General features: G+C 37.5%; 1 protein-coding gene across 1 annotated transcript in view; it reads left to right on the forward strand.

Moving 5' to 3' along the window:
- The window catches only part of CFAP47 (cilia and flagella associated protein 47), a gene marked incomplete at both ends in the record, with an annotated part of 442,463 nt that extends 429,221 nt beyond the window's left edge, over positions 1-13,242 (forward strand). Inside the window, 3 exons of the mRNA XM_081081612.1 lie at positions 2,329-2,490; positions 8,379-8,547; positions 13,030-13,242. Coding sequence (XP_080937738.1) covers positions 2,329-2,490; positions 8,379-8,547; positions 13,030-13,242 — 544 coding nt within the window. The remainder of the gene's footprint in view (positions 1-2,328; positions 2,491-8,378; positions 8,548-13,029) is intronic.
- Positions 13,243-14,544: the final 1,302 nt, after the last annotated feature.

The raw sequence follows: 14,544 nt of genomic DNA on the forward strand, positions 1-14,544 counted from the left end.
AGTTCTATTTTGTACATATATATGCATATTCATTTACTTCTGCCATTTCATGCTCCAAATGAATTTGGGATGGTTCAAAGGAAGATACAGAGTTAAATAATAAAAACCAAAATAAAACAATAGCTTGAAATTATGGAAGTCCTCTCCTTTTTGGAAGATGGCAAGAGTAGAAGCAGGAAGACGAGTTATCAAATTAGTGCTCTTGAAATAGTGCTGAGAGGAATATAGTTTCATTTACTAAGATAGGAGAGTGTGAGAGTGGTGTAGGAGTAGCATTTACATTTTGCATATATGTTTGCCTATAATAAGATATATCAGTCATCATGGACTAAGTCCACTGTTTCATTTCAGTATACATTATTGTTACCGGCAACTCTATCAAAGGGTTATTTTTAAATTTTTGGCACCAGTTTTTTTTTATAGTATTAATAATGCAGCAATGAACATCCTCATACATATAACTTCTTGAAATAGTCGATGCATATCTCTGGGGGAAATTACTAATTGTGAAATTGCTGGTTTAGTGTGTGCAGCTTTAAAATGTGGTATGTTATTGTCCAATTGTTACCCAAATGGTCTAATACTTTTTTTAAAAAAAAAGATTGTGCTTTCTTTTTTCTTTTTTTTTAAAAAAATATATTCTTATTGATTTCAGAGAGGAAAGGAGAGGGAGAGATAGAAACATCAATGATGAGAAATAATCATTGATTGGCTGCTTCCTGCACACCCCACACTGGGGATGGAGTCTGCAACTCTGGCATATGGGCTGACCAGGAATCGAACCATGACCTCCTGGTTCATAGGTCGACGCTCAACCATTGAGCTATGCCGGCTGTACTGGTTGAATACTCTTATTTTTTTTAAAATATATTTTATTGGTTTTTTTACAGAGAGGAAGGGAGAGGGATAGAGAGTTAGAAACATTGATCAGCTACCTCCTGCACACCCCCTACGGGGGATGTGCCCGCAACCAAGGTACGTGCCCTTGACCAGAATCGAACCTGGGACCCTTGAGTCCGCAGGCCGATGCTCTATCCACTGAGCCAAACCGGTTAGGGCGGTTGAATACTTTTAGACTCCTATCTAAAGAGGATAAGAGTTCCAAGAACTGTTTTTCCTGACAGTTTTACATAAGAGGGTTGTAATTTACTTGTCCATTATGACATGATATTGCAACCACATGATTACATGTTTGAGTCATTTCCACTCTAAGCAAGCAAAGAGGTAATTAATTATTCCTCAACTTCAGCTACTAACTACTCTGTCTCCACTCTTCTTCACAGCCAAAGGCTTAGAAAGGCTCTCTCTACTCTCTTCACTAATTCAATTGCCACTCAATTATATGTTATTGTGTAAGGGGTTTGTGATCTTTATCAATTACAATATATTTTTTATAAGTTTCAATTTAAGTCAGTTTTATGGGGCTTTGGTAAATATTTGCAGAAAATATTTTTCTCTATGTGAAGCAAGGGTTGAAATTTTTTTCAGTGTTTCATTTTGTTTCTTTAAAAAAAAAACTTTTTTTTATTGATTTCAGAGAGGAAGGAGAAGGAGAGAGAGATAGAAACATCAGTGATGAGAGAGAATCATTGATTGTCTGCCTTCTGCATGACCCACACTGGGAACGAGCCTGCAACCTTGGCATGTGCCCTGACCGGGAATCAAAGCGTGATCTACTGGTTCATAGGTCAACACTCAACCACTGAGCCATGTCAGCTGGGCCACAGTGTTTCACTTTGAACCAAAAATCCCCATATGGATCTCCTATTAGCATAACACTTGGGGCCATTCACCAACCTCTCCTTTGCTGGTCACAGAAAATTTTCACAGTCAAATCTACATATGTTTCTGGATTTTAGTAAATACCTACAGAGTAGATAAGATGTGCTACAAAATAATTACCTCAAAAGGAGAATGATAATATAACCTGTGACCTAAAACTTATAAGTGCAATTAACAGCCATGTACATTTTTTAAGAATTAAAAGTCCCAGTGTTTTCACTAAAACCACAAGGTTTGCCTAAACTTTGACCTTAGATATAAATCTACTATATTGGCCGAAACCGGTTTGGCTCAGTGGATAGAGCGTCGGCCTGCGGACTGAAAGATCCCAGGTTCGATTCCAGTCAAGGGCATGTACCTGGGTTGCGGGCACATCCCCAGTAGGAGATGTGCAGGAGGCAGCTGATCGATGTTTCTAACTCTCTATCTCTCTCCCTTCCTCTCTGTAAAAAATCAATAAAATATATTTTTAAAAAAATCTACTATACTGTATTCTCTTTGCTTATTTTCCTATAGATTGTGTTATAATCTCTTTTTCTATTCAAGGTCTCAAATTATACTAAAAATAGAGTGTATAACAGATGGGATCTGGAACTTTCCCGTAACATTGATTGCTACTGAGCCTGAGGTGGATGATGTAATTAATATTGAAGGAAAAGGTTTATTTAAAGAAGCTGTTACTGAATTCTGGCTGTCCGGTCGGAAAAGGTAATATATATCAAGCAAGGGTATGCAACTGGTTTTATGAATGTAATTTATGCTAAACTGGTAAACAGAATTTAAGATGAAAAATTCTATTATTTCATCTTTTGCTGGTTAAGTCAGAGCAGTATTGCTTCTATGAGTCAAAGCTCTATGTTTCATAATTTTTATTTAAAAAATTAAAAATAGGCCCTAAAGGTGAAGACCAAAAAACAAGAAGCAAAAGTAAACAGATATTGAAATTTAGGATAATGTTTCTATTTGTTTTTCAAATGATACTTTAATGTATTTTTGAAGGATAAATGGAATGTTTTACAATAAATTTTAATGGTTTGGGATTATCTAAATAGAGATGATTGGGTAACTTATATTGATTCAATTTCTGTATGATTATTCTCCTTAACCATGGATATCTTTGTTATACTTGTGATAACATAGGCATCATGACCACAATCATTTTACCTATCTCACATGTGAAATATATTTTTACAGCTTTTTTTTTTAGGGATAATGTGAATACCATAAAGCTCCCCCATTGTAAATGTACCTTTCAGTATTTTTTTTTAATTCATAGAATTTTCTATCATAACCACATTCCAAGGTAATTACACTCCAATTCCCCCCCACACAAAAAATTCTTTCAAGCCCCTTTGCAGTTAACCCCCATTCCCACACACAATATCAGGAAAGCTTTGATTTGCTGTCTATCTCTTTAATGTTGCCTTCTTCAGATATTTCATATAAATAAAATCACCTGGTATGTCTTTTTCAAAACTTTTTTAAAAGCAATTTTAGGTTTACAACAAAATTGACAGGAAGGTACAGAGATTTTTCTGACACCACCTGCCCTACACATGCATAGACAGCCTCCTCCATTATCAACATAGCTCACCAGAATGGTATATTTTTTAACAAGGATGAACCTACATTGATACATCATGACCACCCAAAGTCCATAGTTTACCTTAGGGTTCACTCTTGGTGTTGAACATTCCATGGGTTTGTACAAAAGTATAATGGCATATCCATGATTATAGCATACAGAGTAGTCTCACTGCCCTAAAAACCTTCTGTGTTCTTTCTATTCATCTCTCTTTCTCACCCTTAGCAACCACTAATCTTTCTATTTTCTCCATGGTTTTGCCTTTTCCAGAATATCATATAATTGGATTCATACAGTATATAGACTTTTCAGATTTGCTTCTTTAACTTAGTAATATGCATTTGAGGTTTATCCATGTCATGATAGCTCATTTTTTTTTTTTAGCATTGAATAATATCCCACTATCTGGATATACCACAGTTTATTTATCCATTTACCTACTGAAAGATGTCTTGGTTCCTTCCAAGTCTTTGGCAATTATGAAAAAAGCTGATATAAGCATCTGGGTGCAGGTTTTATTTTTATTTTTTTATATATATACTAGAAACCCATTGCAGGAGAATTCCTGCAAGAATAGGGCTTCCTCTGGCTGATCGCGCTGCCAAGCCCCGCTGTCCAGGGCCACTCAACGGGGGTCCCGCCTGGGGACAGGGCTTAGGTGGCTCGTTCACTCCACCAAGTCCCACTGTCCAGGGCCGCTCACGGGGGTCCCAGCTGGGAGCGGGCCTTAGGCGGCTCATTTGCTCCACCAAGCCCCGCTGCCCAGGGCTGCTCACAGGGGTCCCACCTGGGGGCGGGGCTTAGGCGGCTCGTTTGCTCTGCCAAGCCCCACCCACCCAGGGCCGCACATGGGAGTCCTGGCTGGCGGCAGGGCTTAGGCGGCACACAGGGGCCCGGATGGCGGCTCACACTGGCTCGCCCTGCTTGCAGTGTGCAAATTAGCCACCATCTTTGTTGGTGGTTAATTTGCATGCCACACTGATTAGCCAATGGGAGGTGTAGTGAAGGTACGGTCAATTACCATGTTTGTCTATTGTTAGATAGGATTTTATTGATATTTTACAGAGAAGAAGGGAGAGGGATAGCGAGTTAAAAAAATCGATGAGGGAGAAGCATTGATCAGCTGCCTCCTGCATGCCCCCCACTGGGGATGTGCCTGCAACCAAGGTACATGCCCTGGACCAGAATCGAACCTGGGACCCTTCAGTCCACAGGCCAACACTCTATCCACTGAGCCAAACCAGTTAGGGCTGGATGCAGATTTTAGTGTGGATATAAAGTTTTCAACTTTTTTGGGTAAATACCAAGTAGCACAATTTCTGGATTCTGTGGTAAGAGTGTTTTTAGTTTTGTAAGAAATCTCCACATTGTGTTATAAAGTGGTTGTACCGTTTTGCACTCCCACCAACAATGAATGAATGTTCCTGTTACTCCATTTCCTCACAAGCATTTGATGGTGTCAGTGTTCTGGATTTTGACCACTCTAATGGAAGTATAGTGGATCTCATTGTAGTTTTGGTTTACATTTTCCTGATGACATATGATGGGATGTATCTTTTCAAATGCTTATTTTCTGTCTGCATATCTTCTCTGCTGAGGTATATGATAAGGTCCTTGGCCCATTTTTAAAATGGGCTGTTTGTTTTCTCATTGTTGAGTTTTAAGAGTTCTTTGTATATTTTTGATAGCAGTCTTTTATCAGATGTGTATTTTGTACCCTTGATATTGTCTTTCATAGAGTAGAACTTTTTAATTTTAATTAAGTTCAGTTTATTTATTATTTCTTTCATGAATTGTGTCTTTGCTGTTGTATTAACTGAGGCATCACTATACCCAAGGTCATCTTGATTTTCTCTCATCATAACTTCCAGGAGTTTTATAGTTTTGTGTTTTACATTTAGGTTTACTATACATTTTGACTTAGTTTTTGAGAAGAGTGTAAGGTGTGTGTCTGTTTTTGAGAAGAGTGTAAGGTTTGTTTTTGCATTAATGTTCCAGCACCATTTGTTGAAGAGACTATCTTTGCTCCATTATACAGCCTTTGCTCCTTTGTCAAAGATCACTTGACTCTATTTATGACTATATCTGGAGTCTCTTAAGCTCCATGACCTATTTATCTATTCTTTCACCAATACCACACTGTCTTAATTACTGTAACTTTATAGTAAGTCTTAAAGTCAAGGAGTGTCAGTCCTTCAACTTTGCTCTTCTTCAATATTGAGCTGACTATTGAGTCTTTTACCTCTCCCTATGAACTTTAGAATCCATTTGTTGATAGCCATAATATAACTGACTGGGATTTTGATTGGAATCAAATAGAATCTATAGATCAATTGGGAAGACTGACATCTTGATGAGTGGGCAGTGATGGATTTTATGTTACTGTATCATAGTGAGCACATTCCCCATTTGTGCTACACAAGATGTGAGGAGTGGAATAGGTGAAGGTAGCACTTAACTTACTGGTTTTCTTCATTTCTAAAACAAATGGCTTCCATGCCTGTGTTTCATGATGGCGCATGCTGGCCCCTATGTGTATCATAGAAATTAAATCCTCAAAGGTACTGGGCATGCCTGGATGCATTTTCTGTGCTTAGTTCAAAATGAATGATGGACAATTACATGTATGTTTGGAGCTTTCGCATTGGATATGAGTGGGTTTCACTTAGCCGTCTTTTTTAAAAATATATATGTATTTTTAATGATTTTGAGAGAGAAGAAGGGAGAGGGATAGAGAGATAGAAACATTTATGAGAGAGAAACATCAATTGGCTGCCTCCTGCACATTCCCTACTGGGGATCAAGTCTGTAACCTGGGCATATGCCTTGACCTGCAATCAAACCGCTGACCTCTTGGTTCATGGGTCAACGCTCAACCACCGAGCCAAACTGGCCGGGCATACTTAGCTGTCTTGAATCCATTGTAGTCTTATTCACAACTTCCAAAAATATTTCAAGTTATTAGATATTTTGGTTTAAATGTAAATTGATTTAATGCATTCAAAAAATTTTTCAGAGTTGGTGAAATGGTTTCCTCATTACCAATAATTTGCTCAAATGTAGTATTGGAACAAAGCAACATTTGGAATAAGACACCCAAGTTATATTTTCAAACTATAAACAATGTTGTAACAAAATTTGCTACTTCTACTTCCATATGTAGTTCCTTTCATTCCAACCCATTTTATACATTATAGTAAAACCAATATCCTTAAAACAATGTTATTAACATGCATATAACTTCTCTTGTGAAAAGCATTTGATAGTTCTGTGTTTCTTAGCCAAGGTAGCATCTAAATTATATATACAGTTCATCATGGTCCTAGCCCACTCAGACCTTCAAGATTTCCTTTCCTTGCTGTCTAGAATAGATCTTCTTTTTCAGTCATATGGAAAAAAAGTAACTATTCTCAGAGCCTGTCTTATCCATTACTCTTTCTTACTTGTCTTCATTTTCTTTCTGCTTCTAAATGCCCTTCTTATTGCCTCTCCAACTTTCTGAATTCTACTCATTGTTCTTCTCATCACAATAAAAGCTTAAACTCCTATAGTATTGTGTGAATCAATAATCATTGTTTTTCTTTCGATGCATCTGCCTTATCTTTCCAGCCAAGTTTTATATATATATTTCTTAGACAATATATAGGTTTTTTTTATTTCTTTCTAATGTGTCCTCTGTCTTTTGTATTTCCAGTACTGGACTTTGTTCAGAATTAGAATATGTATCAATGCCTAGCACCAGTAATAACATGTTTTAAAGCAAAAACACTCATGATGATGACTACATTAATTTTTATTAATCCTTATATGGTGCTGTTCTCACTGATTGAATGACTTTTTATTTTTTTACATATTTTATTGATTTTTTACAGAGAGGAAGGGAGAGAGATAGAGAGTTAGAAACATCGATGAGAGAGAAACATCGATCAGCTGCCTCCTGCACATCTCCCACCGGGGATGTGCCCGCAACCAAGGTACATGCCCTTGACTGGAATCGAACCGGGGACCTTTCAGTCCACAGGCTGACGCTCTATCCACTGAGCCAAACCGGTTTCGGCAGATTGAATGACTTTATAGGAATTAACTTCATTTTAAAAATATGAAAACTAAGGCACAAAAAAGCTAAGTAAATTGCCTGAAGTCATGCATCTAGATAGAGCTACAATTTCAATCTAGGCCATCAATATCCAAAGTCCACTTTTTCAAACCATCTGTGAAGATATTCAATACATATTTGCTGAATGGATGAGTAAGTCCCAACCTGAACCTCCCATATCTCCTTCTATGTTTCACTGGTGGATCTGTTTTTCTACCTGCATCTCCCCTGTCAGTTTGAATTTAATTTCTCACTTACAACCTTCCATGCACTTTGCCTCTCTCCTGCTTTGTTCTGCCAAGAAGTTCCTCACCTTCTTTCACAGCCTTCATTGCAATGTAATCAACCTTGACAGGAAGATGGTCACTTGAATCTTAAATGTCACTCAGTTCACTTCAGATCATAGCAACCTATCTTCTGGCCCAAGAATCTTTAATGAGCCTGTAAACTACTTTCATCTCACTTCACACGTGGAAAATGAAAGGAGAGTGAGCAAATAGCACATTGAAATAGAAGTAAAAACAATGGCTTTACAATAGCTGTTGAGGTGAGACATTTCAGATATTAATTTCTTTACAAATGACTGAATTTTCATTTGGGGCATTGAGTTATTCCAATTTGTATAGCAAAAAAACTTTATTCTTTGTAGACTATAAATATGTGATTGAAAAAATATTTAAGATTCTATTTTGTCACCCTGGGAAGAATGACCCTTCAATAATTTTTAAAATGCTTCCTCGCTGTTACTCTGTGAGCATTCCAAAAAGTTACAAGTATCAGACTCACCACTGCATGGCAGCATTAGTGTTTCACTGCAGTCCATTACAGAAGGATATAAACTCTATTCATCAAGTTCTCACAAAGAAAATGAGGTAATGATCAAATTTAAAGATGATACTTACATTTTTGTTTCAGATATTCTGATGACTTCGTGGCATACTTCCTACCTGACAGTGATCCTGAGTTTTTCGTAAAACCTGAGTCTGGAGAAATTCCTCCTTTTGACAGTAATGGGATTACCCTCCTGGTGGGTTTTAAACCCCGAATGTATGGCAGAAAATATAAAGCAAGATTAGTAATACAGGTGAGTTCTATAAAGGCAATTGTTATGGATTTATGATGTCCCTAAAGGCATTGAGTGATCTAGGGAGGAAAGGTTACACCTAATGGTCACAGATAAAGAATAGCAACATGCCCGGCAGGCATTGCTCAGTGGTTGAGTGTCGACCTATGGACCAGGAGGTCATGGTTTGATTCCCGGTCAGGGCACATGCCCAGGTTGTGGGCTCGATCCCCAGTGTGGGCGTGCAGGAGGCAGCCAATCAATGATTCTCTCTCATCATTGATGGTCCTATCTCTCTCTCTCCCTCTCCCTTCCTCTCTGAAATCAATAAAAATATTTTTTTTAAAAAGAGCAACATTATCTTGCAAAAGTCAACATATTTCAATTGCTCTGTCTTATTTGAATTTTCTTTTGTCCAGTAAAGAACTTTTAATTATGGACTATAACAAAAAGTTGTCATCACCAGTGGGAAGTAAGAAATGATTTTCCTTCCATACAGAGGAAACATGGAAGAGACAAATAATGACTGCAAAGTGATTTGTATACTAACAATGTTTTCTATAATAACCTATTCAAGAACTTTAGGTGATTTGAGATAGAGATTTTCAGAATCTTTAATTAAGGCATAAGGTGTTGTCAAAATGTTAAAGTCTGAAATGGAGAAAGTTAATTAGAGGTAAAATTTATTTTGAATTGAAAAAAACATAATATGAAATGGGTCATTAATATAAAGCTATCATTTCATTAAGAGTTAATATAATGGAATATTATGCAGCAGTAAAAAAGAAGGATCCCTTACCCTTTGAGATAGCATGGAGGGACCTGGAGAGTATTACGCTAAGCAAAATAAGCCAGTCAGAGAAAGATAAGTATCACATGATCTCACTCAACTGTGGAATCTAATGAACAAAATAAATTGATGAACGAAATAGATCCAGAGATGACATGGAAGCATGGAACAGACTGACAAGAGAAGGGGAAGGAAGAGGTTAACTGAAAAATGTGTATACATAACCCATGGACACAGATAATAATGCAGTGAGGGGAGGAGGAGTGAGGTGGAAGGGGCCAACGAGGGGGGGGGGGGCGGGAGGAAGGGAACATTTGTGATACTTTCAGTGAAAGGTTTGGAGTGGGCCAGGGTCACACACCTATGACATGGGGCCATAATGTATCAAACAAGATTTTTATTTCAGGCACCTGGGTGCAGGTGGGCTGAGTCCAACAAAAAGGAGTCAGCAGAGACTGAAGGGGGAGGCAGACTTTTATTAATCCTTGCTGGCTGGCTGCAAACCATTCTGCTGACATAAGGGTCCAATCCATCCTTGGCTCCTCCCTGTGCCAGATGGCTAGTGGTTATCTAAGCTATGCGGTGTTCAAGGCTGCAAGCTTTCTGCAAGACATCTGCTAAGCACAATAAGTTTTCTCTGCCCCGTTTTATTCTCCTTAACCCTTTCATTCAGCAATAAAGGTAACATAAATATAATTTTGAAAATTTATCCAGTAAGCAAAATTTCTCCATAAAATTTTACATATATTTTACTAAGACCATTTAGGCTGAAGATAACTTTCAAATTATGAAAAAAATACCACTGTCTATTTCAGTAGCACATCCACAAAGGACATATAGTCATGATTCATGATACAATTTTTGATACCAAAGTGATCACTAGACTTCTAAATAAGACACTAATTAGGAAATGCCGTGGGCAGAAAAATGTGCTGTTACTGCTTCAATGAACAGAGAAAAGAATAATGTTGAGTATTGCCTGCGAAAAGTATTTGTATTGGTCATCTTTCTGAGAGTTCTTGTCGCCCAGGTAAATACAAGATAAAGCTTCTGGAGCCTTGCTGCACACAGGCCTTTGCTTGATTTAAATACTTGATTTAAAATGATCAAGTTGGTGTGCCTACTTCTCAAGAAATAAGAGCACACTTTTAATCTAAGGAGCTTAAAGGACATCTTTAAAATGAGATTTCCAAATTAAAATGGTGTTCATTTTTTGCCCGGCTGGTGTGGCTCAATGGTTGAGCATGGACCTATGAACCAGGAGGTCACGTTTTGATTCCTGGTCAGGGCACATACCCAGATTGTAGGCTCAATCCCCAGTGCGGGGTGTGCAGGAGGTGGCCTATCGATGATTCTCTCTCATCATTGATGTTTCTATCTATCCTTTCCTCTCTGAAATCAATAAAAATATAATTTAAAAATTTTTTCAAAAATAAAATAAAATGGTGTTCATTTTATCTAGTGTACAGTGGAATTTCTGAAATTAAATACTTACGAGACTTTGCCAACAAAATCTGTGCCTCATTTCCCTGTGTTGATTTGACAATTTAATCACTGGCAGTGGAAATGAAGGTTTTTTGTAAGAGAGTAAGTTGGTATATGGCATCAGCTGAGAACATGACATTTAGTCACAAAGTAGTACAGTTTGATAAAGGTTATGTGGGAGAAATTGAAATTGAAACACGTTGATTCTCTTTTTATTATGGAAAATTCCAAATATGTGTAGAAATAGAATAATTAATCTTCATGCACTTATCATAAAGTATGAACATATCAATTCATGGCCAGTTCTGCTTCAAGTATATTCCCACTCCCTTCCAAACTTTCCATAGTATTTTGAAGAAAATACAAGACATCCTTTTATCTGAAAATATTTTCTTTTAATCTCTAAAAGACAAAAATCATAACCACCTTCAGGCACAGTGAATACACCTGAGTGAGCTATATGAAGGGATGTACACCTATCTGAAACTTAGCTATGCATAGGGATTTTAGAGAGAGAGGAAAAGAAAGAAAGACAGAGGAAGAGAAAAACATTGATGTGAGAGAGAGACATCAATCAGCTGCCTCCTGTATGTGCCCTGACCGGGAATCAAACCTGCAACCTTCTAGTGTACGGGATGATGTTCCAACCAACTGAGCCACCCAGCCAGGGCAGTGTGGATCTCTTGATGTAGCTTATCCATTTGCCCTCATGAAGCCACTTGCTTGTAAATGTACAAACTTACAATCACCAAAGTGTAGCTTTGTTTTTCAATTGAACATCTTATATGAAGTAAAATGTTAGTTAACTCAATTGTTATAGTGTGTTCTTGGTTTGTTCCACTTTTGACTCTGATTTTGAATACATAATTATTATGAACACTAGATAGAAGGGCCAATTATTATTAAAATAGGGCCATTCCGGATGTGCAAGCAATGCCTGCACTTAAAATTCTGATAGATGTTAATCCCTGATGATACCACAATACTCACTTGGCCTGGATGTATCTTAATGAGTTTTCTGAACATGTGTGGTATAAATCTTACCGCAAGGAAGACATCCTAGATCAGTGGTTCTCAACCTGTGGGTCGCGACCCCTTTGGGGTCAAATGACCCTTTCACAGGGGTCGCCTAAGACCATCGGAAAACACATATATAATTACATATTGTTTTTGTGATTAATCACTATGCTTTCATTATGTTCAGTTTGTAACAATGAAAATACATCCTGCATATCAGATATTTACATTACGATTCATAACAGTAGCAAAATTACAGTTATAAAGTAGCAAAGAAAATATTTTATGGTTGGGGGTTACCACAACATGAGGAACTATATTAAAGGGTCACGGCATTAGGAAGGTTGAGAACCCCTGTCCTAGATGAACACGTAGCATCAGGAAATTCTGGAAGAGCAATGGGATTTAAGTATGAACATGAACATGCAGAAAAAGCTAGACTGCCTAATTTAATATTGCCATACTCTGAATAACCCAGAAGAAATGAACGATTTTAAAATGAATCCCTGGCCCTAGCTGGTTTGGCTCAGGAGTTAGAGCATCAGCCTGCGGACTGAAGGGTCCCAGGTTCATTTCCAGTCAAGGGCACATGCAGGAGGCAGTCAGTCAGTGATTCTCTCTCATTATTGATGTTTCTATCTTTCTCTCCCTCTCCCTTCCTCTCTGAAATCAATAAAAATATATTTAAAATAAAATAAAATGAATCCCTGTATAAGTTGTACTGACTTGGATTTAGATTGTAATTGTCATTAATAATTTTACACCATGCTCCGTAATTTCTCATTGTTATATCAATTATGTACTTTCATAATCTAAAACAAGAAGCACCACATTTCTTACCAGTCATTTCCATAGCCACACTCAAATTCTCACATATAGGGTCACCTTGCAATGCATTGTTTCCATTGGTTATAGTTCCTGCTGGGCAACAGTTTCATGAAAACCAATAGATTGCTTCTGCTTACAACAGATGGAAGTTTACTTCGCTCACAGGGCAGAACTCTGTGAGGGCCTTTTTAGTGAATGCATAAAACCAAATGCTTTCCTAAGTTTATTTTCCATGTCAATTATTTGCTTTTATCTGTGTTATTTCAGTTTGTACTTTCCTATACCTTACATAAAGAAGAGAGGTATTGATTTGGTAAACTTTTTCCTACAGTTTTCTCAGTCCCTGCACATTTTGTATAAAATTTCTTTCTCTCTGTTTCCAGACGACCGATATGTACTATTTGTATGCTGTCAATGGATTACCCCAAAAGACCAAGCCACCAAAGAATGTCAAACCCAAAATTGATGCAACTAACAAGAACTTTGATGACAGGACAGTTACTCAGCACAATTTTATCAAAGAAAATAATAACATTGTAAAGACAGGGACGACCTCTACCATCAAGGGAGAGTCTTTGATTTTGAAGAATAAATAAAGATTTTCCCCAAAATATTTCTTGGTCTTAAGTAGAATTGAACATACTTTCATGATTGTTATTTCATTTTTTGACTTTCTGAGGAATAATATTTCAATGATAATAGGCCTTATATATTTTATTTTTATGTTAAATGTATTCTCTGAATATGTTATACTTACTTTCTGGGTTAATGGAGGTGATGCAAATGTTGGAATTGGTTTACTTTTTTTAAAATTGATTTTTAGAGGGAGAAACATCAATTTGTTGTTCCACTTATTCATGCATTCATTAGTTGATTTTTGTGTGCCCTGACTGGGGACCGAACCCACAACTTTGGTGTATTGGGATTATGCTATCACCAACTAAGCTACCCGGCCAGGGCCTGTAGCTATTTTTAAATTGCATAAGCAAGAGATAGATAGAATGTTACAAACCATAGTTACCCAGATTTTCTCAGTGAGCACAGAAACTCTTCGCTTTCTAAATAATGTTTTTTTCACCTCTAGGCCATGATATTCTTCACATGACATCAAATGTTTCATAGTAATAGCTCATGATCTCCTTTTATTTTATTGTTGACAGTATTACAAATGTCTCCTATTTTCTCCCTTTTTGCCCCCCAACCCCCATCCTCCCAGACCTTCCCCATACTATTGTCTGTGTCCATGGGTTATGCATATATGTTCTTTGGTTAATCTCTTCCCATCCCTTCTGCCCCCCCCCCCTCACTGAGATCTGTTATTCTGTCCCATGCATTCATGCCTCTGGTCCTATTTTGTTCATCAGTTTATTTTATTCATTAGATTCCACATATGAGTGAGATCATGTGATACTTGTCTTTCTCTGACTGGCTTATTTCACTTAGCATAATACTCTCCAGTTCCCTCCATGCTGTCTCAAAGGGTAAGAGATCCTTCTTTTTTACAGCTGCATACTATTTCATTGTATAAATGTACCACGACTTTTTTTTTTTTATCACTTTTAAAATACAGGAGTACATTTATAGTAAAACTGAAAAATGTGACTTTGATGACAATACTCTTTCTATTACTGGTGTTGCTCAATTTCTCATGTTGATGTTGCTTATGAGTCTTCAAAATATTAATGGCAAAATTAGCATACAAGATGGAAGGATTCACCATTTCTTATGTCTATTATTTGAACTACTGGGGGCCCTGTGCACAAAATTCGTGCACTGGCGGGGGGGGGGTTCCCTCAGCCCAGCCTGCACCCTCTCACATACTGGGAGCCCTCAGGGGATGTCCTACTGATGGCTTAGGCCCGCTCTCTGCTCCCCTTGGGGAGCAGCCATAAGCCACA

The sequence above is a fragment of the Myotis nattereri genome (genome assembly GCF_964212035.1).
Source record: "Myotis nattereri genome assembly, chromosome: X".
In the NCBI taxonomy this organism is placed as follows: domain Eukaryota; kingdom Metazoa; phylum Chordata; class Mammalia; order Chiroptera; family Vespertilionidae; genus Myotis; species Myotis nattereri.